The sequence below is a fragment of the Entelurus aequoreus genome, linkage group LG13 (assembly GCF_033978785.1).
Source record: "Entelurus aequoreus isolate RoL-2023_Sb linkage group LG13, RoL_Eaeq_v1.1, whole genome shotgun sequence".
In the NCBI taxonomy this organism is placed as follows: Eukaryota; Metazoa; Chordata; class Actinopteri; order Syngnathiformes; family Syngnathidae; genus Entelurus; species Entelurus aequoreus.
In genome coordinates this window covers 31,978,498-32,004,992 of record NC_084743.1, presented here as the reverse complement: position 1 = coordinate 32,004,992, position 26,495 = coordinate 31,978,498, and the positions used below count along the sequence as shown (strand labels likewise).

Here is a 26,495-nt window from a genome sequence, read left to right as displayed (position 1 = left end):
CCACATATGCGTTCCCCTCCAAGGTTTCTCATAGTCATTCACATTGACGTCCCTTGTGTGGGCTCTGTGCCGAGGATGTCGTTGTGGCTTGTGCAGCCCTTTGAGACTTTTGGGATTTAGGGCTATATAAATAAACTGATTGATTGATTGATTGATTTTTCCATTTTCCGATATGGTGTAAAGAATAAAGATTTAACAGTAAAAAGCTGGTTACCAGAATTGTAGTGTAAAAAAATATGTTTTTTGTTTTGCATTTGTACGTAAAAAATATATATAATGATACAAAACAGAGGCAAATTCGTATATTATTCGCTGTTACAAGCGGCCCTCTGATGGCAGCCATAATTGTAAAGTGGCCCTCAATAAAACCGAGTTTGACACCCCTGACTTATAAGGCATCATTTGAATAGTGTGAGCGTACTATTCCTGTCTTTTGGCATGATTGGAAGACATGGTCTAAGGCCTGGAGAAATTTATTTTAAAATACAGTGGTCCTTTGAGATACAAGTTTAATGGGTTCTGTGACACAGCTTGTACCTAAAAAAAACTTGTATTACCCATTGAAATTTGTTTTAAACTAAAATAATGTTTGTCCCCACCAAAATGTTTTTGTAACATGCTTTTTGAAAAGAAAAACTAACTTTTGCATAAGAAATGTTACATTAAAAACAATAAGATAAGATGTAGTACAAACAACTACAGAGTGTTACCTCAATTTACGAGCACATTTCGTTCCATCCCTAAGCTCGTAACCCAAAACACTCGTACAAATCAGTCCCGCCCATTGAAATTCATTTAGTTTAGTTTAATTTATTCTTTATTTGAAGGTACAATGAGATATTAAACTCAAAGACAGATATGTTCTGCACCAGATTATAGCCAAACAGCTAATTTCCATCTGTAGTCCCTGTTACCTGAAATAAAAATATACAATAAATTATGCAATAAATTTAGAACAATACAATTTGCAAGTAATCAAATTAAGAACAGTCATAAAATGCCCTCTCATTGATACATACTTGTACATTACAACCACACTTCTCATTTAGATGCATCACACATAGAATAAACGCTCTTGATCATAAATGTCATTTGTAAAAAAAAACAACCGTAATTAAATCTATTTAGTACGTGCTTGGCCCTCTAAAAACACCACCATTTTAAAATGTAACTTGCCTTTTAAAAAGAAAAACTTTTTAAAAAGAAACAATATTTTAGTTTTGTCGCTTTTTTTAAACATTATTTTTGCAAAATTGACTTTATTTTGCTCAATTAGGTTTTTTGATATTGCTCTGCTATCAGATTACATCTAATATAAGATACATTGTCACAAATAAAGCTGTTGATAAATATATAATGTTGTTTGCCTAAAATATTTCTCCCAACCCCTTATTCTGATTAGACCATACTCAATATGAGTTCAAAGGTAAAATGACAAAATCTTTCAACTATCTTGAAAATGTTCAAGTAAAAAGTGTCAATATCGGCAATACTGTCACTGTACTGTATTTACTTGGTATGAAATCAACACCAACATTTGCTGTATCACCCACCTCTAACCAAAAAGCCAATGAAAACCCATAAGTGTATTTGGACAATTTGAAGGTGTAAAACATGTAACACTTTGCAAAATAAACAAGGAGGCTGCATAAAGAGCTACCGGGAATGGATTACACAATTTTTTGACTGAAGCAGAAGTATTTCTTCCAGTTCCACGCCTACTGTATGATATCCACGGACATTGGAGAAGGTGTACTACCAGTAAAGGACTGCGGGTGGCAGCAGTTCGCCATTGTCGTGTGAATACTCTCACACTCAAGAAGAAGAAGAAAGGGGACGAGACAAAAATGGCGACCTCCTTGCTCCTCTGTCGAAGGCTACGGACACTTAAGGTAACGCCCTCGACATTTACTAGCTTTATATAAACTGAAATTTAAAAGCCATAGCTTTCAAAAAGGCATATGTATAAACCATGGCATTAAAACGAAATGTTTGTAAAAAGCTCTCACCTGATACTTAAGTTACTCACCACCGAAGCGGCTTCAAAACAATGTTAATTTTTGTAATGAAAGATTCCTGGTCGAATCTGACTTGGAAATGTAAAGTTTTAGATTAAATAATGTGCAATTAGTCAAATAAATCAAGTGACATGACAGCACACTGCATTAAACGTAGGACTGCGTATCCAAATTCTGTTTATTTGACGGCAGATAAGGTCATCGATGGTGTTACTGGTGATTTACTTTAAAAATGCCTGGACTGCGTTGCAGTTCTAACCTTTTTTAATAAACCAATTGTGTCAAATTGAGGGATTTGTACTGGTAATTTTGTTTCCACTCTTCCATAAAAAAAAATAGAATTACGGCGGTGTACTTCTGTTGTCAGACAAAAACCTGATAAGGACGAGAGAAAACGTTTCACAATTTGATTGATTGAGACTTTTATTAGTAGGTTGCACAGTGAAGTACATATTCCGTACAATTGACCACTAAATGGTAACACCCGAATAAGGCTGCAGCTAACGATTATTTTTCTATCGATTAATCTATAGATTATTTTTTTCGATTAATCGGTTAATCTATAGATGATTTTTTTCCGATTAATCTATAGATTATTTTTCCTTTTACCGATTATTTTTTTATTCAAAATGAAGATGAAAAAATAAATGTAGGCCCGTTTTTTCAAAAGGCATGGCTTTTATTTACAAAAAAAAGAAGTATGGCCACTCAGTCAACATTGACAACAACATGACTAAATATTCTGTAACAATGTAAACATTTAAAACTTTTAACATTTAACAAAATTAAAAGTAGCTTATTTGCTTTTTAATGTGCAAATATAAAAGTCAACATCCAGTGCAAATCTTAATATTCTGCAATAGTATAAGCATTTCAAAAGTAAAAGTATTGCTTATTTTGCTTTAAAATGTGCAAAAATAAAGATAAACATCCAATACAAAAAAGTGCAAAACGAAATATTCTGTAACAACAGTGTAAACATTTCAACAAAAGTGAAAGTATTGCTTATTTGCTAAAATGTGCAAAAATAAAGATAAACATCCAATACAAAAAAGTGCCAATCTAAATATTCTGGAGCACTGTAAACATTAAGTATTGCTTTTAAAATGTGCAAAATAAACATCCAGTCCAACACAGTACACAATAACCAATTCTACTCATTCCAGTGAGTGACTAACAGTTGTAATGAAGAAAGGTTAGCATGTGTACATGCTCTGCTTCTTTTCATGGTTACAATATTCCCAGCAGCTGAAAATAGGCGCTCAAAAGGGGTCGATGTGGCTGGAACTGAGAGGTAATTAGCCTTCACCTCAAGCCAGGACTGCGAGTGAGCTGAGCTGCAGTTTATATTTCTAGAAGGTCAATAGGCTCATAGTGATGTTACTAGTAGTTGACTGGGAGGTGTTTATTATCATTTTGGGAGAGTCCGCTGCCTGATGCTCACCTGCTAAACACCTATCTACTCCACGCTGAAGCGCTGACTACATGCGCTCTGAATACGCACTGCTGATTGGCTGGTAATGCTATGTGTGTACCAATCAGATGGTTGTGTGGGTGGGACCATGCTGCGTGCTGAGACAGAGGCAGAAGGAGCAATGCAGCTTGTTAAGGCTTTAGCTTTAGCTTAGAAACTCGTTCGGTACACCCCCGTACCGAACCGAAAGCCTCGTACCAAAACGGTTCAATACAAAACACGTACCGTTACACCCCTAGCAGATACAAATGACACATTCATGTTTTTGTGTAATGATGACAACGTATGCTCGCGCGGACGATTGACTAGTTGATGGTTTTCTTTTCAAATGTTCGTTCATAGCCGTTGTGCTGCTATGATAGGCCATTTCCGCTCGACACAGTGTGCATACAACAACATTATTAGGCCGTGTATTGAAATACTCCCACACTTTTGACCACTTTTGGCATGCTTTTCCCCCCTCGCTCGCATCGTCTGCTTTGATCGTCTGCTTTGCGCTTCGCCATGACGGTAGTGTAAGGAAGGGATAGTAGTTCTTTTAGAGTTGGGACACAATGGACAGATTCCGGCCAGAGAATCCTTTAATCATCTTTATTGTTGGAAGGTAGATTTAAATGTGTATGGTTTTGTGTGTGTGTGTGTGTGTGTGTGTGTGTGTGTGTGTGTGTGTGTGTGTGTGTGTGTGTGTGTGTGTGTGTGTGTGTGTGTGTGTGTGTGTGTGTGTGTGGTATTTAGTCGTTAACGCACACAAGGCTGGCTGCCACCACTGATTGAAACCGGCTATTCTGACAAAGACGTGCTTTAAAGGGGAAATGACGTCACAGATTGACCTATCAACTTAAAGGCATAGGAACATTACAAAACTGGTTAAAGGCACACAATAGGCTTTCGTACACAGCCGCCCCCAACTGTATGTATGGCAGTTGAAACTAGAAGAAAGTCTATGAGGTAGTGTCATGGAAGCATGATCAGTCGGGTGACTGGGCGAAGGTAGGTGCGATTCTTCACTTGTACTCTGGCAGTCCGGACCCGTCCATCTGCTCCTGGATGTGTCTGAGTGATCCGTCCTACAGGCCACAATCCTCGGGGGAGTTGAGGATCCACTATCAAGACAACTTGACCAGCCAAAAGGGTCTTGCCATCGTTCCTCCACTTGTTACGTTCTTGCAGAAAATCCACGGCGGAAGGTGGGGATGAAGCACCAGCATCAGCCGCCCCATGAAGGGAGCTAGCTGTCTCTTGTAGAAGATGTTTCCATGTGGAGAACTTACTGAAATCAGTAAGCTGAGTGGATGAAGCACAGGAAATAGTTCCAACGAAGGCGGATTTCCTCAGCTCTGTGGCATCCGGTTCCAGGTCAGATGTAGGCAAATTGGGCCACTCATTTTCTGGCAGGTAAAGGAAGTGCGGGCCCTTATTCCAGCGGTGCTCTTGGATCATTTCCTGCAGGGTGAGTCCACGAGTGATATCGTCTGCTGGATTGTTCAGAGAATCAACATAACGCCACTGAGTGGGGTTTGTTAGGGTTTGGATTTCTGTGATGCGAGTCCCCACAAATACTTTGAAGCGACACGATTCTGATCTGATCCAGTGCAGCACGGTCGTTGAGTCTGACCATAGCGTGATGCGATCTGAAGGGACACCGAGCTCTGTCTCTATCACTTTGGCCAGCTGTGCTCCTGTAAGTGCAGCACTGAGCTCTAGTCGCGGGATGGATAGTTGCTTTTTCGGTGAAACTCGTGATCTGGCGAACACGAAAGACACATGGGTGTGCTGATTGTCATCTACTGACTACATAAAGGCCACTGACCCATAGGCGCGCTCGGAGGCATCGCAGAAGATGTGAATATGTCTGGTTGCAGTGGGAGTGTTCACAGTAAAAGGTACATAGGAACGGGGCCCCTTAAATTGTTGTAAAGTGGGAATCTCACGTACCCAGGTTGACCACTTGTCAAGGAGATCTGCAGGCTGGATTTGGTCGTCCCAGCCGAGGTTGGACTTCCACATATCTTGCATGAGCACCTTACACCGAGTGGTAAATGGTACAATGAATCCTAGCGGGTCATAAAGCTTGGCCAGGACACTGTAGACATTTCGAAGAGTGGCAGCTGATGATTCTGTTGTGTGATGCTTGAAACTCAGCGTGTCATTCAAACAATCCCAGCAAAGTCCAAGAGTGAGTTCGTGGAGGTTATCACTTGCTTTGGATAACCACAGCTCACTAGTTGCTGATCGTGCATCAGGTGGTAGATGGGCCACAACTTCTGGCATGTTGCTAGCCCACTGTCGGATCTCGAAACCTCCCTTGCTAAGAAGTTCACACAGAGTGTCAATTAGAGCTTTGGCTTCTTCAACCTTACTCAGACTGTGGAGGCAATTGTCCACATATAAGGAGTGCTCAACCACTTGCATGAGCAGAGAGTCTGGTGGCTCATAGTCCTTGACGTGCTGCTGTAAGGCGTACACTGCACAACAGGGGCTGCAGGTTGTTCCGAAAGTTAGGACCTGCCATTCAAAGATCCGCGCTCTAGATTCTCTATGATGTCCTTCCCTCCCCCTCAAACCTCAAACAGTGGTACGGAGAACCCCACATGCCCCCTCTGTCCATATCCAGCTAACCTCAAACACATTCTCGTTGGCTGCAAGACAAGTCTGTCACAAGGGCGTTACGCCTGGCGGATCAACCAGGTTCTGAAGTGTCTAGCAGCCACGTTAGAGGCCAGAAGAGTGAAGATCAATGCCCTGCCCCCGCCAAAATTACATCATACATCCATAATAGAGTTCATCCGAGAAGGTGCAGAGTCAACCAAAGGCCATATACCAGACATAGGCCAGCTCGGAAGGGCTTGCGACTGGAAAATGGCGGTGGATCTCAATCAAAAGCTCTGCTTTCCTTCAGAGATAGCCAGATCAAACCTCAGACCAGATCTTGTGCTCTGGTCCTCCTCACTGCATATCGTGTACATAATAGAACTCACGGTTCCTTGGGAGGCCGCTGTGGAGGAGGCATTTGAACGCAAAAGCCTTAAGTACACCGAACTGGCAGCTGATGCTGAGCAGAATGGATGGAAAGCCAAGGTCTGCCCAGTGGAAGTTGGCTGCAGAGGTTTTGTGGGCCGGACAACCATCAGGCTGCTTAAGGACATTGGAGTTCGAGGACAAACCCTGCGAAACACCATCAAAGCCCTCTCAGGAGCAGCAGAGACAGCCAGTCGGTGGCTGTGGGTGAAGAGGAGAGATACCATCTGGAGCTCTAGTAAGACCTGCATCATATAATGGTTAAAAGCAGAGGGGGGCTCACCTGGGACGCCAGGTGTTGCCGATGAGCCCTCTGGAGGTGTCGTGGGCCTATCATTGAAACACCGGTGAAGGAGGGTGCCCACCTGATGACCCCAATGAAGCTGTCAACCATCCCCCTATTTTGTAATCCCACCCAACTAGGTCCAACACCATAACCGCTTTGAAGCAGCTCCGAAGGAGGTAGCCTACTGTTACCACTCTACTCAGGTTATTTGTATCATGGGATTGTTCCATCTAGTCCTAAAATTGAACCCTGTCCATGTTCCGCCACAGGAATCGTAGGAGTGGTTTATCATGGTCAAGTAAGCGGATCTGGTGAAACATTGACTTGATATCCCCGCTTATGGCTATTGCATGACATCGGAACCGCAAGATGACTCCAATCATAGTAGGGCCCAACGTTGGTCCAGGGAGGAGATGATCATTCAAAGACTGGCCATTATAGGAGAAATAACAGTTGAAGACCACTCTGTCTTTCCAATTGTGGTGCACCATATGATGTGGTACGTACCACGACTCAGTACTCTTTGCTGCCTCCTCTGAAGGAATCTCAGCAACGTATCCTGTTTTGATAAGTTTGTCCATCTCTCTACGATAAGAGGTTGCAAGGTGAGGGTCTTTGGCCAACCTGCGTTCAATGCTGCGTAAGTTTGGCACTACAGCATCTGAGGGTGCACATAGCATAGTGCTTGGCTGGCGACGTAACAGGGGTGTCGCGTAGCGCTGGATACCATCAACAGGTACACGCTTAGAGTCAGTCTGTAAAAGAGAGAGACCTTGTTGGTCCTGCTTGGAACGAGATGCAATCTTCTCGCTGACGTAAGGGAGAGTATCGATCTGCCAGAGACGTTCCACATTCTTGAAAAGTTCGGTATATGGGGATTCAGTGGTCACGTGCAGACAGGAAGGTTGATGGGAAGATGCATAAATCACAGACGGACCTTGTAGGGACCAGCCTAGGTTGGTACAGACTGCTATGGGGCCGCCAGATGGGCCTGCTCGCACTGGCTCTGTAGGAGCAAGAAGCTAAGACACATCAGAACCTATGAGGAGTAGCGGTTGCGCTCGATGGATAGGCAGCAAAGGAAGGTCTTTGAGGTGCTCGTAGCGTTTTTGGAGGGCCGCTACCGGATATGTGTGCTGAGATAAGCTCAGATTCTCAGCTGTGAAGGCATTTGTAATCCAATACTTCTTGCTTGGCTTGAAGATGGGGGAGACATGAAGGCTGACTGACGAACCATTGAGCACTTTCACTTCTTGTTGAACAGTTCTCAGGTGAAGGGTTTCAGGATGCTTAGCAAGTTGTAGTTGCTCTACTGCATAGGGGAGGATGAGTGTTCTCTCAGAACCATCATCGAGCACAGCAAATGTCTCTAGAGTGCGGTCTCCATTTTGTAAGAGCACTTTAACAACTTTCAGCAAAACTCTTTGAGGGCTTTGAGGCTGTTCCAGGTAGACTGTGGGATTTTGGTTACTCATCATCAGGACTTGTTGAGATGACTCTTGGATCGTGTCATGCAGTACTGTGAGGTGCGTCTCCTTGCATAAGTTACAAGGGCGTTTAAGCGTACATGCTGCAGCTTTGTGGCCACGACCGCACTTCCAACATCTGTTACCTTCTTGGATCCACTTATTGATCTCACTGGTATTCAGTTTCTTGAAGTCCAGGCATGAGTTGAGGTAATGCTCCTTACTGTTGCAAAATGGACAATAAGGACTAGGTTTAAAGGGTTGTGACTTTGTCAGGTTGGTGCTCTGGCTGCTACCGGTCTCACCAGAACAAAAGAGAATTGACGCTGTCCTTTGTTTAGGCCATGGACTATTATAATCCCTCTTGGCAGGAGGAGGCCCCGGGTTGTAGAGGTGAGTGACTTGGCTGGCCAGGCGCTTAGCTTGAGCTTTAACTTGGAGCCAGGATGCCAGGTCGGGCAGGGTGTAAGTTTGGTTGGTACCTGGCTGTAGAATGCCTCGACAAAGACAGTATTCCATAAATCCGTCTCGGTGAGCAGGAGGCATTTTACTTATGAGGCGGTCAACGTGAGAACCACATTTGAGCTCGTATCCAAGGGGTCCCTCTAAAGTCCGCAGCATGCCAACTAAGGTCTGAACTGAGAGAGCGAACGTGTCGAAAGCTTCTGCATCCCCCACTCTGATGGCTGGTGAGTTAAGAATAGCTCCTAGTTCACTCTGTACTAGTTGTCTAGGCTGGCCATATTTGTCTTGTAGAGCCCCTAGCGCAGCCATGTACGGGTTTGGGTCATACATGAATGACTTGGCTAACTGCAGAGCGTTAGGGAGTTTGAGCTGATTTAGTAGAACTTGATATTTATATTGCTCGCTGAGGTGAGGATGACTATTCATCAAGTTCTCTAGCGCCATCTTGAGTAGGGCGAAATCACTTTCCCGGCCACTCTCAAACCTTGGAAGTACTGGTTTGGGAATGCCATAGGATGTAGCGATCAGCGTCTCGATGCCCGGTAGGACCAGGGTGGTGCTGCCGGGGCTGGAGTAGCAGATGGTAATGTGTATTGAACATACTGCCCAGCAGGAGGAGGTGCACCAGCTGGAACTGGTGGTTGTGGTACAAAAGTTTGCATGGTTTGTGGCACTGCGGCTGCATGTGTCATTGTTGATGCATAACTAGAGGTGGGAAAGACTGGCATATGTTGACTTGTGAAAGACACAGATGCAGGAGCTGTGACAGAGACAGGAGCTGTAGTGGGGCCTACTAAAGTCGGGACACAAGTTTGTGCACCTTGGACAGGAATGGGAATCGTTGTCAATGGCTGTGTAATCGGAATAGCGGCAGCGGATTTCATTGGAGTTATTGATGGGAGCTGAAGCATGTCAGCAGCGGGCGGAGCTGACGTTGTTGACATTACATCATCTTCAGACTCCGACAGGAAAGACTTGACAATACGGGCAATGTGTAAGTCTTTCTCCAGTTTCTTTAAGCGTCTGCGCCGTTCCATTTCCCTTGCCATACTCTCCTTGGCAAGGTGAGCATCCTCTTGTAGTCTTTGTCCTTCTTTAGCTTGTGCATCCAATCTCTTCGCCTCCAAGTCAGCTTTCCTTTCCTCCTCTATTTCTTGCTGTAGGTCAGCAAGCTCCAAACCTTTAATTCGCTCCTCTAGGGCAGCTGTTTGAACATCCGGAATATTTTGGAGCAGTTGAAGCCCATGCGATCGCCGAGAGGATCGACGTGAAGAAGCAGATGACTGGTACTCTGACGCACTCCTAGCTCTGGTTGGCCTTGCTTCACCGTGTTGTCCTACTGGTAGTGAGGAGATTTGGGCAGCAGGCAGTTGAGAGGGAAGGAGGGTGACATCATAAGGGGCCAAATGCTGTGGTAGTCGAATGTCTGTCTTTGGCCTGACAGAGGGCTGGTGATCAGCAGGTGATGACTCCATAGTGTCTGATGGTGGAACTCTATCCGGCTCGAAGGACCAATTTAAGGAAGGGATAGTAGTTCTTTTAGAGTTGGGACACAATGGACAGATTCCGGCCAGAGAATCCTTTAATCATCTTTATTGTTGAAAGGTAGATTTAAATGTGTATGGTTTTGTGTGTGTGTGTGTGTGGTATTTAGTCGTCAACGCACACAAGGCTGGCTGCCACCACTGATTGAAACCGGCTATTCTGACAAAGACGTGCTTTAAAGGGGAAATGACGTCACAGATTGACCTATCAACTTAAAGGCATAGGAACATTACAAAACTGGTTAAAGGCACACAATAGGCTTTCGTACAGGTAGTGTGACGTAAATATGCGACGCGTCGACGCACAAAAACGGCGTCGACGTATTTACGTAACCGATGACGTCGACTACGTTGACGCGTCGTTTCAGCCTTACACCCGAATAAGTTTTTCAACTTAAACTTAAATTGATTCATGATACAGATATATACTATCAGATATATACTATCATCATAATACAGTCATCACACAAGATAATCATCAGGGTATATACATTGAATAATTTACAATCCGAGGGGGGGGGCTAGGTTTGGTTGTTATCACCAGTCATCAACAATTGAGAACAGAGAAATGGATATTGAAACAGTGTAGGTCTGACTTGGTAGGATATGTACAGCAAGTAGTGGACATAGAGAGAGAGAGAGATCAGAAGGCATAAGAAAAAGTATATACATTTGATTGTTTACATTTGATTATTAACAATACAATAAAGGGTGTTAGTTTAGGGTTGAAGTTGCCTGGAGGTGTACCTTTATTGCGGTTTTGAAGGAGGATAGAGATGCCCCTTCCTTTATAGCTGTTGGGAGCGCATTCCACATTGATGTGGCATAGAAAGACAGTGAGTTAAGACCTTTGTTAGATCGGAATCTGGGTTTAACGTGGTTAGTGGAGCTCCCCCTGGTGTTGTGGTTATGGCGGTCATGTACGTTAAGGAAGTAGTTTGACATGTACTTCGGTATCAGGGAGGTGTAGCGGATTTTATAGACTAGGCTCAGTGCAAGTTGTTTTACTCTGTCCTCCACCCTGAGCCAGCCCACTTTGGAGAAGTGGGTAGGAGTGAGGTGGGATCTGGGGTGGAGGTCTAGAAGTAATCTGACTAGCTTGTGTTTGGAGTTTAGATTTGAGGGTTTTGGAGGTGCTAGAGTACAATAAAAGCCTGATTTCATTTACTTAGCGTGTTGATTTTTTAAGTAACGTTTTTTAAGGACAACAAAGAAACTTGATTAAAAAAAAAGTCATCACTGTGTCTTAAAATACTTACTAGGGGTGTGACGATATGTCCATTTTACAACGTAAAACAATACACGATATTTACATTGTTTTTAGGAAAAAATACAGTAACAAAATAAATTGCCGGCCAGGCTTTTTTGTAATATAACTTAGTCACAAAGCAATGCAAGTACTTTTTGAAATGTGTTATGGCTTTTTCTTTATGCATTACCATAAACATGAGCTTTTGATTGGTGAGCACTGTAGCCAGTTTGTAGTATGCGCTGAGCACTTGGTGAGTGTAGATTTATCTTAATTTCTAATGTAATGTTATGTTCTTTTTCTTTTTTTTGATTGTTTGGTTTTAAAGTATTAGCAGATATCAAATATTCTCTTTTAAACATGCTAAAGCAGGGTTGTCCTTCTAGCTATATATGGACTGTATTTATTTTAAATTCAATTGATATAAAAGGTTGACTTTGATACAAAAAAAATTACTAAATCACAAAAACGATATGTTAGGACTTCACAATTATGGCAAAAATAATAATAACGGTTATTTTTGATTGATCTTGTACTCGCGATTAATTGCACGATTATTCATTAATTTGAAAACGTTTGTTTTTTAACCACCAAAACTCAACATTAAATGTAGTTTAAAAACCCCCAGATATAACCTATTAATGAATAAACAAGTAAAATAATTTTAACAACAATGAATTTAAATAACAATAGAAATATATATATTTTTTAAAACAAAAACAATTCCGTTTTCCCCGTTTAATTGTTTTTAATTCTGTTTCTTGCCTTTTACACTTATTTTACCACCATGAAGTGTTTTTTGTGTCAAATAAAATTGCATAAAATGCAAAAATTCTCATATTTATTGATGCAATACAGCTTTGCACAATTTTGACCAATATTTTAGATCAAAGCATAATTATTGTGGAAATGTATCAATAAGTGCTTTGAGTACATTATGCTTGTGTAATACTTTTTTGAAACCTTTATTTTGTTTGCACAGTCAGGCCGGATGTGGCTTTGCTGTTGGTTAGCTTGATGAGCAAAGAAAGGACTTGAGGATGCTCTCCTCCTGTTTGTACCTAAAGTTACATTGATAATGTCGTGCACAACAACACAAGCAGATGAGATGTGTTGTGGGTGTATGGATTGTGCTTGCAAGCTTTAGCTTTGTAGTTTAGCTGCTGTTTCAAGTGACCGTCTCGACATTGTTTAGTTCCGGACGTGTTTAGGGGTTAAATGAGCGTTCCTGGACACAGTATTTTACCAAACAAATGTATGTTACATCTCCACACAATGACAGCATTTCACATTTATGTCAATTTCCCTGATATTATTTTGTGTTTATCAGCGGGATTCCTTTTGACTAGCCAATTATGTGACTCCATCCGCGGTTACTTCAACGCGGAACTCATATGCTTTACTTTTTTTTGTTGAGTTTAGTGATTAATAATTAGCGCTGTAGTAACCATGGTGATATTCCAAACTTCGAGTTGACGTTGTCTTTTTTCCACTCATCCGTTTTACCGTCACAAGCTCCGGAATTTGTATGCACGTTGCGCAGGCCACTAATCTTTTATTGTCCGGCCCTACGATATGTATCGCGATAGACACGTAATCGATATCAATAAAAATGTATTTATATATATATATATATATTTATATATATATATATATATATATATATATATATATATATATACCGGTATGTATATATGTATATATATATGTGTATATATACAGTGCCCTCCAAAAGTATTGGAACAGTGAGGCCAATTCCTTTATTTTTGTTGTAGACTAAAAACATTTGGGTTTAGCATCAAAAGATGAATATGAGACAAGAGATCAACATTTCAGCTTTTATTTCCAGGTATTTGCATCTGGATCTGATACACAACTTAGAAGATAGCATTAATTGTAATGGAACACAACATTTTTAGGTGAGCAAAAGTATTGGAACATATAAACTTTAAATAGATTAAAGTGAATAAGACTTAATATTTAGTTGCAAATCCTTTGCTTTCAATAAGTGCATCAAGCCCGTGAGCCATTGACATCACCAAACTTTTGCATTCTTCTTTTGTGATGCTTTTCCAGGCTTTCACCGCAGCCTCTTTCAGTTGTTGTTTGTTTTGGGGGGTTACTCCCTCCAGTCTCCTCTTCAGCAGGTAAAATGCATGCTCTATTGGGTTTAAGTCTGGAGACTGACTTAGTCAGTCCAAAACCTTCCACTTATTGCCACGATGAACTCCTTTGTTGTTTTGGCAGTGTGTTTTGGGTCGTTATCTTGCTGCATGACAAAGGATCTCCCAATCAGTTTGGTTGCATCTTTCTTTAAATTAGCAGACAAAATGTTTCTGTAGACTTCTGAGTTAATTTTGCTGCTGCCATCATGTGTTACATCATCAATGAAGATGAAAGAGCCCGTCCCAGAAGAAGCCATGCAAGCCCAAGCCATGACATTACCTCCGCCGTGTTTCACAGATGAGCTTGTATGTTTGGGATCATGAGCAGATCCTTTCTTTCTCCAAACTTTCGCCTTTCCATCACTTTGGAAGAAGTTAATCTTTGTCTCATCAGTTCATAAAACTTTTTCCCAGAATGTTTGAGGCTCATCTCTGTACCTTTTGGCAAATTCCAGCCTGGCCTTCCTATTCTTCTTGCTAATGAGTGGTTTCCATTTTCTGGTGTAGCCTCTGTACTTCTGTTCATGAAGTCTTCTGCGAACAGTAGATTGGGATACCTTCACTCCTGCCCTCCGGAGGTTGTTGCTGATGTCACGAACGGTTGTGTTAGGGTCTTTCTTTATAGCTCTCACAATGTTTCTGTCATCAACTGCTGATGTTTTCCTTGGTCTACCTGTTCGACGTCTGTTGCTTAGTGCACCAGTGGTTTTTTTCTTCTTCAGGACATTCCAAATGGTTGTACTGGCTATGACCAATGTTTGTGCAATGGCTCTGATTGATTGTCCATCTCCTCTCACATTCACAATTGCTTCTTTTTCACCCATAGACAGCTCTCTGGTTTTCATGTTGGTTCTACCTCTAAATGCAGTCTGCACAGGCAAAACCTATCCTACCCAATCTGAAACTGAGCTCAGACATTCAGTGCTATTTATTGTTTGAATAATCAATGTAATTGGGAGACATCTGGGCAACAAAACACACCTGTCAGTCACATGTTCCAATACTTTTGCTCTGATGAAAAATGGGTAGTTTCAAACAAAATGTGCTATCTTCTAAGTTGTGTATCAGATCCAGATGTAAATACCTGGAAATAAAAGCTGAAATGTTGATCTCTTGTCCCATTTTCATCTTTTGATGTCAAACCCAAATGTTTTCAGTCTACAACAAAAATAAACAAATTGGACTCACTGTTCCAATACTTTTGGAGGGCACTGTATGTGTATATATATATATATATATATATGTGTATATATATGTATATATATATATATATATATGTATATATATGTATATATATATATATGTATATATATATATATATATATATATATATGTATATATATATATATATATATATATATATATATATATATATATATATATATATATATATATGTATATATATGTATATATATATATATATATATATATATAGGTATATATATATATATATATATATATATATATATATATATGTATATATATATATATATATGTATATATATCGGTGTATATATATTTTATGTTTTATTTTATTTTTATTTTTTAAGGGGGTCTGAAAAAAACGTTAAGATTGAAGCATAGTTGGTTGCATGAACAAAGGCACTGATGATCAGTGAGCAATGGGAAGGAAACGCAAAACAGCCAGTCACGTACCAGTATCAACTATCAAGTTTGGTTGCGCCATCTTGCTGTCTCGCTGTTGATCCTCTGCATGGAGTGAGAAGAGAAAGTAAACATTAGTGCTGCAGAGAGCAAATAAGTTGTCAATTTATAACGGAAAAAGTCACCATGACAATATGGCAGTATTTTTTTTATAGTCCTTGGCTATGCTCATCTTTTATTTACAACCTTCCATGGAAACTAAAGTGTAGGACTGTATTAAAAAAATAAATAAATAAATAAAATAAAAAATAATAATATATATATATATATATATATATATATATATATATATATAAAACAAATGTGCTACTTTAAAATAATAATTTGTTGCAATAATATTTATATACAAATTACTGCATAACATAAATTAATTTCCATACTTAAATAGGAATAACAGACTTTGTTGAACGTTACCCAGACCACAAAACTTCTTGGCAGTAAACCTACAAAAAATAGTTTTTCTCAGGTTTACATTTTTACACTTTCCCCTATTTTGTTACACATAATTAAGCATTTCTTACATATTCCTTATTTTTGCACTTTATTTAATGAGGTTATTGTTCAGTGTTTATTGCGATTGTAGAATTTTGTTTTCATTTATTGTTTTCCATGGTTGTGTTGACATTTTCATTCCTTTCTGCCTTGAGAGCTGAAGAGATTACATTTGAAATAAAAATGTTTACATGTTATATATTTTCCATAGGTTACAAAAAATCAATAATCGATAACGACAATATAAAAACCTTATATCATGATACTGTTTTCAGCCATATCTAGTAAAACTACACCCTGACACAAGTTACTGGACACAAATGGACAGCGCGGAAGAGAAGGTAAAGGAACAATCAGTTGTCTTCCTGCTGCAGCCATTAGTGTTCAAGAACACCACTAATTGGAAAGTTGCTGTAGGTGTGCCGGTATGAAGGAAATCTGTTGAAAACATGCAAAAAGAAACCAGCAGTCAAATACAAAATAAAAGACAGGACAGGTCGAGGAAATGCTAAACATGACATTTTGTTTTAAATTTATATTGTGCTTTTTTTGTTAAAAAATGCTAAATCAGAATTAGATTACTACAATGCATGGCTATTCAACTAAGTTGGCCTCAGGGCCAACTTTCCAGAAAGCTAAGGAACAAGGGGCAGACTTCTCCCTTTCCTATTTTTATTTTGAAAACCAGCATTCATTGCAGTGAACATTTGTTTTTGGTCTATTTCTTTTGTCAGTTACACATTTCAGAGAAAAATAGCTGTTGTTTACAAAATACAAGTGTCGACTGCAGTGGACGCTGGCATATTGTAGGTTAAAATGTCAATGCAAGGATTTGCCAATGTGTTTACACTGGTCAAAGTTTCTCTATTCAACAGGAATGCTCTAGTGATTTTATAATATTGTATTAGACTCTCCAAAATGTTGAACTAAACTGATGTCATTCCCGGGCCGGATTTGCCCCCCCCCCCCCCCCCCCCCCCCCAACAGCCACCAGCTGAATAGCCCTGTCATAAGGTCTTATTGTGTGTGATACCATTGATACCAACATGTTAGTTTGATCCGGATCCACGTGACCTTGATTTGTGCTTGTGTGTGGTTTCACAAAAAACCCTGTTTGTACGAAAATGTTCTAATTGTACCAATATTTGTCCTTTTTTGCATGGTCTTCCCAGTTGGAAAACTGGGGCATCTTAAAGAGCTGCACTGGTGCTTTTTGCACCACTCAGACCGGAGAGCCCATAAAGACTGCAAAAAAGAGTAAGGCCATTTAACGCAAGAAAGTAAAATCTTCACAAGGTTTTAATTTATTTTTTTTTGCATTTTTTTCCTCACACTATATAGTTTTGATATTATGGTATTTTTATTTATTTCATGATGCAGTAGCGCATAGAGAGTATTGAAAGATAATGTAGAATGCATAAAATTATTCAGTAAGTCACCCATCTAAAAGGTGGTTGATAGGATCTTTGATCCTATTTATTGAACTGCAGTCTGTGCCACCAGGCCTGTCAAAAAGCTTTTTCTGATTACCGCCAAATTTTTTTGGGAAAGTGTCGAGTTTTGGTAAACATCAAGCTGGCTCAAAAATACATAATGCATGCCACGAGCAGAAAAGCAGCAGAGAATAGAATGATACTGAAGGTGTGTGGAGCAGGTTGTCAGAAGCCGGTATTTGAAAATTCAAAGTGTATTTTAAAGACCCATTTTAAAGCATTTAGCATCCTTAAATAAATAAATAAATGCCGTTATTCATTCATTTCAAATTACATCAGATGAATATAAATGCCAATAAATTAGTCCAAATGTCCTTACTTTAGATTAAAAAATTATAAAATGTAAAAAGATCATGAAATAAATATAAAGTATTAGTGAGTAGATGTTTGTGTAGCTTTGTACTTACAATTATATTTCACAATTTAATTATTAGAAAAAGTAGCTATTTCTGGGAATACAATCAATGAATCAAAATTATTCGGACAATGCTAAAGGGGATTATTTTTTTCAGATGATGAGAAAAAATTTGGTGCATACCAGGGATGTTTCGTTCAGGTTTAATGCTGCCGATTGCAATACTGATCACACGTATTAACTGAAATTGTATTCACATTGAGTGTTATTGACAGTGTAACAATATTAACAAATTATTTTCAAAACTATTTCCAAAACAAAGTCAATAGTGCACAACAGCGAAACAGAAGCACACACTACCATCTACCTCTATTTGAAATCCTTTGGCATTTGCCCTCAAAGTCCTCCTGTCCCCAGGGAATTATTCCCAGAGTTTGTAAACAATAACACAAAATGATTTTGTGAAAATAAATAAGAATATTAAGTAATCACTCTGATATCGATAATTGGTATCGACACTACCAATTATATGAATCAATCCGTCCTCCCCTTAATGTGTATGCGTAGTCGCTACTCAGCAACAGAGCACTGTCGTATTATCCTCGTTCTAGACTCTCGCTAATCTACTTTCTTGTTAATTGCTGCTTACTTTCTGCTGTTAGGCACTACCATCTTCACTTCTTTAAAATTTACTAAGCACTTTTTTTTTTTTTTTTTCAAGCAAGCTTAGTGACTTCTGTGCTCTTTCTTTGTGTGTAACATGTTTAGCCTTATCCTTCAATGATGATAATACTTTCAAGAATTTAAATTAGTTTGCCACTGTGTATACACATACACAGTGAGCTGCCAGCCACCTTTGTCAGAAAGGGTACAAAAAATAAATACTTTATTAGCCAGAGGGGATCAGCTTTTATAATTGGCATTATTCAGCATTGGCCAATTGCATACTTTTTCACGAAATTGACTGTTTGATTGTCAAACTGCAGCCATAGTGTTCAAGAACACCACTAATTGGTGATGGTAGTATATACCATCAAAGTTAATGCTCATTGTGTTTAAAAGGGAACTGCACTTTTTTGGCAATGTTGCCTATCGTTCACGATCATGAAAGACGTGACGATGGACGGATTTAAAAAAAAAAATAAAAAAATCTATATAATAAATAAATGTAAATTAAAAATTCCACTTAGATCGCAGCCAATGGGAGCTCCATTATTCCGCCCAAAAAATCAGATAAATAACCATTCAAAAAGCGCCAAAAATACATTTCATGACTTGAATATTAACCAAGTATTAGTGATATTATAAAAGCTAATGCAGACAAACTATTTAGAGCGGTGCCGTAATCACTTCCGAGTGTGCCTATGTTAACATCATCGAGTGGTCTGCTGCTCCTTGCTTCTCTGCTCCCTGCAAGTTTATTGTAGATCATAAATCATGCCCCTCCCCTGAAAAATAGATGGCTGAGAATATAATCCGACAAATTGGGACAGTTTTGACAGCCGTTTCAGACCTGGAACTGGCAAGGACAACACGAAAAGACACAATCTATTTATGTTAATGAATTTATACTGCAGTAAAATTTTGCAAGTACAAATTTGAAAGTACATGTTTAATATTTGTTATTTGTCATGCGTATATTGTTGTAGTTTTTTTTTTTTAACACCAGTTGTAACATTTACCATTTTTCTCAGCACCACTTGGTCCAGATGAGAGAGGAACCCTACTAGCATACAAGACAGAAGTTGCCTTCCCAGTTAGGGTTTCAAACCACGCAGTTGTTCCAACACAGCCTCTAGGTATAGCAGCGTCAATTGTAGTGGGCACACTCCCTGTCATTGCACATTTTGAACCAGCTCTTACTAAGCAGGAAGTTTTTCCAGATTCTGTTCCTTCCTTGGGTGCAACAGTGGTTACAGTTCCACCATTGGTGGATAAAACAATCATTGCAGCTGCAACCCCAGATCACGCAGCGACAACTAAGACACCCCCCTCTGAAGCTGGTGACCAACCAAATGCTAAAGATCCATCTTCATTGTCCAGCGAAGATTCTGACTCTGACTCTGACTCTGACTCTGACTCTGACTCTGACTCTGACTCTGACTCTGACTCTGACTCAGATTATGACTCTGAGAACATTCAAACTGGGACCTCTGTGAAAGCGGTGCCAGAATTCCTCGGAAATAAACAAGCAAAATCCCAACAAGCCACATCAGAAGTGAAGCAAGGGGCTAATGAAGCTAAGAAGGTGGTTTTGCCAAAGACCAGCAAAGTGCCATTGCCGGGAGATGCTGCTCATGTAGAAGCACCTAGAAGTACCACACAGGCACTCCATGTTAGTCCTGTGGTAGAGCCAAAGCACTCTGTCCCACATGATCAAGACTTGTCTGAAGATGTATCAGAGATTAATGATATCCAATTACAAAACGCTGGTGCATGTTCTCCTTTAGAACAAACTGAGGATGTAGCATCTATAAGTGTCCCTGTTGATGCACAAGAGACTGAAATCAACGCAGTCACTGAGGTTGTATCTAAAGAACAGGAACCAACTGATGCCTTTGCAGAACCCACAGAGCCTGTTTGTGTTGAAGCTTCTGCAAATACTGTAGTCCCGCTTGTAGAAAATGAAGTTGTCCTTAAGGGAACTGCTGAAGCCCCCAGCAGAACTGCTCCTTCATCAGTGAATCTTGAGTCCGGAGCAGCCACTGATGTTGCAGCCAAAGTCTCCTCTCCAATGCAGAGTACCAGTGAGCCTTTGGATCCTGTGAGAGAAGAGCTACAGACAGACACCCCAGTTGATCTACCTGAGGGTACACACTATGACACCCAATCAATTTAATCTATACCCTTTATTCTTTGTGGATCTTTCAACCATATTAATATGTCCTTTTCTAATAACCAATTTGGTGTATTGTAAATGTGTTAATCAAAAATCTCCTGGCTCCTGTAAAAAACAACAACATATGGATCCAGGACTATGTGGGAAATTATATGCCTTTATGCTTGCTTCTATGCACAACCACAATGGATTACATAATGTAGGAGTTAAGAGTAGTAATTTTGAGAGTACTTCCATTTTCCCTGGCTAAAAAATTATTGGCATAGTGGCATCATTCGCAATATAACCAGAATTTTAAATGTTTGGATGAAAATCCTTTGCAGCCAGTATCCCATTTCACACTGGCAATGTGATTCAGGAGTCTTTTATTTGTGGGGCTGGTCAGTATGTAATGAATTGGCGTGGAATGGGCCAGTCAAATCAACTCCTGAATTTTCAGAAAAGTTCTGAAGTAGTATTACAGATGTATCAAAATGTCAATGGCAGTGTGAAATAAGCTCTGTTTACACTGGACACCAAATCTGATTTTTTTGCCCTCAGATCAGATAATTTTGTGCCTGTCTAAATGCCCCAAAGTGCTTCAAATCTGATATTTTAGCATCAGATTTGGGCCACATCTGGAGGTAGTCCGAATCTGTTTGTAATCTGATCCTTTCAAATGTGACTGCAGTCTAAACGGCAATGCGACCTGTTTGCGACTTTTACGTCATCTTTGGTTGAGCTACATCATTCGTGTGCACAGCACTATCACTTTCTTTTTGGCAATTCTCTTTTTCCTCCTCCTGCAGTTGTTTTCCATCATCTGCCTACTTCCTGTACACAACAACCCCGGCACAAACCCACGCTGATCTGTGGTGTCCATGTATTTTTGTGTTGCAGCGACTTCTTTGTTCATTTAAGGAATTCGTCCAAATTTCTTTGTTCACTTTATCAAACTGCAAATGCAAGTGACGTTAAGGCCACATTGGGGCCTGTGCGCATTTTTACTGAAGTCTCATAAAGATCACGTTTTACTTGAAAAACTAAACAGTCAGCTAAAAACAAAATCATATTTTGAAAATAAATCAAATTTTGGTCCACTTTGGCCTGCAGTGTAAACTTAGTCAAAGGGTCTTGACCTCTAACTTGCTGGTACAAGCATGAGAAGTTTAACACATGGGACACCGCTAATTTCCTATTCTTTCCTACAGCCCAAATTAACTCATTAAAATAGAGCCGGATAAGATCCGAGCCAAACAATTTTCATCTCATCAGACCACATGACATGATTCCAGTAACCTCTGGTCTTCAGCAAACTGTTGGTTTTCTTGTCAGCCAGCTTCAGTCCTCTTGCTTCCAGGGCAGTGCTACCCTCCCTGCTTCATTTTCTGCAGCAATACTGACAGCACTGATGTCTGTCATTTTCTTTCGCTTACTCGGGTCCAGGTTGTGGGGCCGGCAGTTGCAGTAGGAAAGCCCAGACTTTAATCTTCGGCCAAGTTCTCCAGTTCCACTGAGGGGACCTATGCGTTGGCCAGCCAGCTGCGAGACGCAATTCCTACAGTCTGTGCTTCTTGTTGGTTTGGCATGCCTACAATACCTTTTTAGGGAGTTACCTTTGTGCAGACAGTAGTACTGTAGATTTTTTTAATCTTTAAATTCTGACAGCTGAAAACATTGCAAAATTTAACAGTTTAGTTTTAGCAGATGTGTTAACACTCCTTTTCACAGACAATATTTTGTTGTATTTTTCTCTACCATGGCCAGCTTTTTGGTTCTCGATATGAAGTGCACTGCATCTTTTGCAAGAAAACTTTTAGAACATTGTGCATGAAGGCATTGGAATTCAGTAAAAAATATGAAACATGGTGGTTGTGATTTTTGCCAATATTTCTTTCAAAACAAATAGTTTACAATAGATGGGCATCTGATGTTTTTATGTTAAACTTTTTGTTTTTCAATGTGAAAGAACAGTGAATTAATTCATATACAGTAGTTCTGGGCCTCTGATTTTCATTCATGTCTTGGTACTTTTTTGTCAGTGTGGATGTGAAATGGTCTTGAATTTTATTCATCGTGGTCTTAAAAATAATTAGATGTGACTTGTTGAAACCTACAGAGACTTGTTGAAATAAGTCAGTTGGCTTTGCATGTTCCAATGACATGTACAGGTGTGCCATGATGCCTTCAATTGAGTTAGCAGTTGAATACATTTCACTGGATATTGAAATTGTATTGCTGTACATACAACCTGTACACTGACTGCTCTACAGTTTTTGCAAGTTTAATTTCTATAATACTGGTCCTTGAAAAGATGCAAGGGTGTACTCACTTTTGTGAAATACTGCCTCAGGTCTACTTCAACGTTACGTATCTAAAGTGCCAGTTTCTCAGGAATCTCAATGTGAAAGGGACTAACTGCCTGATATTACTAAATTCTGAATCTTCTACCTGGGGATTGTCTGTCATGCAATCACATCTTGAAGGTTTTATTTAATATCAGTTGTGGTAGTGCGTAGAGGCAAAGTCATAAAAACTACTGGAGCTGTTCCAAATATTTTTGACTAAACTGTAATTCTTGGTCAACATTAATTAATTTTGGTTATTCTATTTACGGGTTAATACTTTTAACTTGACCTCATTCTGTCAGTGGTTATTATCCTATGTCAAAACAATTAACAATGTTTTTGAAAGTTATCTATCAAAAGTCGTCTTTGCCAACGCAGGGACAATATTGCTTTTTAATCAATATGTCCACATGACAGTTGGGTTGAAGTTAAACGTCTGATCAGTTATTGTGCCTTGTCGTCTTTGTACAAGCAGTCTCAGGTTTTCAGATATGTTTTCCCTTACTCCTGCTTAAAAATGCTGATGTCTAAAGTCATTTTGTGCATGTTTTCTTCTCAGCTGTGCAACGATCAACTTCTTTTCAATGTTTTTTCATTCTAAACTGTCATGTGTTTAATGGTTCTGACAAGCTGCATAATAGAGCTTATTGAAACAACTCACTCCTTTTCCCATGGCATTATCCTTTTATTCTTTCTTTAACTCTGTGTATTTCCTAATCAAAATGCCTCTCTTTTAAGTACAGAACTAATTAAAAACACATGTACTTATTTTACATTGTTTGCCAGACATGTTGAAATTTACTGTGTAGTCTTTTACAGATGGGGATTCTGACAACATACCAATAGTTACCTTAAAACACCCCCCCCCCCCCCCCCTCCCAAAGCATGGCTCTTGAAACTTTTCCCTCTATTCATACTTTTCGGGTCAACACCGCCTGCCATCACAGGAAATACCCTATCATAAAATACCAGCTCACAAATAGTTTTTGTTTGTGCTCGATGAAAAAGGTCCAGTTCATATTTATACATTCTTTGGTTCCCTCTGCAGAAGCTGCACCTGTGCCACCTGCTGAGCCCGAAGAGGCTTTTGACAACAGCACTTACAAGAATAACCAACACCACAACTACAATCCCTTCACCTTTGCAGACTTGGATGTGGAGATGGCCAAGTTTCGTCTCCCTCAACCGTCTTCTGGTAGAAAGTCACCCCAACACTAGAAAAGCTCAGATGGCTACAAACCCATGAATAGATAAAGATCATTGTGTAAGCCTACTACTATATGACTCTTCTATCTGTTAAATATAATATCAACACATAAAAAATAAAATGCCGGATGAAGTCTTGTCATGAATTTATATGTATTTTTGTGCTTGGAATTAGGTGTTTGATGCCATTTGGTGCAATGCACTGTAATCTCTGTTCCTTTTTAGGTATGTTGTTTTTGACGGATAGCAGCTGAATCAAATGTGATTGATTTCATGCATCATTCTATTTAGGTACTCCAGACTCTTCCCACAGTCATTATAGTGTGGTTTGGTTTCATTAGGCAAGGCAAGGCAAGGCAACTTTATTTGTATAGCGCTTTTCATACACAAGGCAGACTCAAAGTGCTTCACAGACAACAAAGTGAAATGAAAGAAAATAAAAGCAAAATTAAAATGCAGACAATAAAAATAAAAACAGTGCAGACGTTAAAAGTTAAAAGATTAAAAGATTTAGCTGAAAGCTAAGGTGAACATAAAAGTCTTCAGTCTAGTTTTAAAAGTAGTGAGAGTTGGGGAGAGTCTGACATCTTCAGGAAGTTTATTCCAGCTATGTGTTGCATAGTGACTGAATGATGCGCTCCCTTGATTTGACTTTACTCTTGGAACCGCTAACAGATTGGTCTCAGAAGATCTTAGTGATCTAGAGGGCGTATATAGTGGGAGCATATCAGTGATATACTTGGGCCCTAGACCATGTAGTGATTTATATGTGAGCAGGAGGATTTTGAAATCTATTCTCTGATGTACAGGGAGCCAATGTAAGGATTTAAGAATTGGTGTAATGTGCTCACATTTTTTGGTCTTTGTTAGAACTCTAGCAGCAACGTTCTGAACAAGCTGTAGCTGCCTGACAGTTTTTTTGGGAAGACCTGCAAGGAGACCATTACAATAGTCTAGCCTACTGGTAATAAAGGCATGTACAAGTTTTTCTAAGTCTTGAGCTGACATGAGCCCTCTAAGTCTTTTTACATTTTTGAGGTGATAGTAGGCCGATTTTGTTACTGATTTGATGTGACTGTCGAAATGTAAATCAGAATCTAAAATTAGGGCTATAAATTATTTTGTGAGTGGGAATGGTTAACTATGGAATGCACATGTCTGACTGTTCAATGTCTAAGTACTTTTAACACAACTTGCTCTTCCCCAAACAAGGGAATTGACGGGCAAAATGTTGTCTCTGTTGCAACCTACTCATGACATTTGCTCAGTGGCCGCTTACCTCTTAAGGACAATCATGTGCAATTCTTGAGTTTTTTGTTTTTTAGGTGTTTTCTTGGTGTCATGACAAAATGTGAACAGCATTATAAAGAGGATGTTTAAATACACTTTTATTGAGCCAGGACATTTATTGGTCCATTCATAATTACATCATACTTTCCCCAGGGAACTCTCAGATTTTGCCCTCATGTTGCAGTATTCTAACTTTCACAGGGGAAAACAATCCTCTGGTCCTGCCGAAGCGGTACAGCTCCTGGTTCGCTTTGGAAACATCGTTTACCACATTCTGTAGCCTCTAAAGTCAGTTCTCCAGACTAAAAGCATGCCAGTAAAACAATATGGTTGCACCACAGTACGCAGTATATTCTTCCCATTGTTTCCCCTATTTTCGGGAGACTTTCCTTTATATTTCGAATGTAAATTTTAACAGGTATGAAACTAATTTTGTTGTGAATTTTGCCAATGGTTACTTGTTAGAAGAGCAAGCTGAAACATTGAACAGCTGGACATGCATATTCAAACAACCTATCAAAGTTATTATACATTTTAGCATCATCTTAAAATTTCACCCGCAAGTTGAATATCCCTAACTTTTTGTGAATACTGTGTGCGATAGCTAATTTGCCCAGCATGTATACTCATTTCAGATGTGGTAAGGTGTGTGATGGTATACCATCATAGTATCACAGACAACTGCATTGGGAGATGTACAGGTATAACTTGGTAACCGTTTAGTAACCCCACAAAAAGCTTACATTTACACGAAGAAAACCATGCAGACTACTTATAAATGGTAAATTAAATGGATGAATGAACATTTAATATTACGTCTATCTTTATTGGAAATGGCGATGGCCATAAAGATAGGATAGGAGAGCCCCACAGATGTCTGCTGATCATATTTGGCTAAGAGTTCTTTTATTGAATTCAATAATGTTTGTCACCTTTATCAACGTGCTGGCACTTACAAACTTTCTTTGGTCTATGGGGGATTATTTTGCAGTTATTCTCGATAATTTAAAAGAGTTAGAGATTGAGTCTCCAATGCGGGGAATTCTTTATATAACTATTAGCCCCTTCCTGCTCCATCATTAAGAATATAATATAGCAAATTTCCCTTGACGTGGTCACTGTCCCCGGTGGCACAAGCTAGTT

The 26,495-nt window shown here is 39.6% G+C and overlaps 1 protein-coding gene across 1 annotated transcript; it reads left to right on the top strand.

Moving 5' to 3' along the window:
• Positions 1 to 1,738: 1,738 nt before the first annotated feature.
• Positions 1,739 to 24,208, top strand: ndufv3 (NADH:ubiquinone oxidoreductase subunit V3). Its single transcript, XM_062067730.1, has 5 exons — positions 1,739 to 1,892; positions 17,015 to 17,099; positions 19,385 to 19,489; positions 19,574 to 20,500; positions 23,905 to 24,208. Exons 1-5 carry the CDS (start codon positions 1,848 to 1,850, stop codon positions 24,072 to 24,074), a joined length of 1,332 nt encoding a protein of 443 aa, XP_061923714.1. The 5' UTR covers positions 1,739 to 1,847; the 3' UTR covers positions 24,075 to 24,208.
• Positions 24,209 to 26,495: the final 2,287 nt, after the last annotated feature.

Coding starts and splice junctions, on each gene's coding strand:
- ndufv3 (XM_062067730.1), top strand. CDS start 1,848: ATGGCGACCTCCTTGCTCCTCTGTCGAAGGCTACGGACACTTAAG. Junction 1,893..17,014: donor GAAGGCTACGGACACTTAAG/GTAACGCCCTCG, acceptor TGGTCTTCCCAG/TTGGAAAACTGGGGCATCTT. Junction 17,100..19,384: donor CATAAAGACTGCAAAAAAGA/GTAAGGCCATTT, acceptor CATTTTTCTCAG/CACCACTTGGTCCAGATGAG.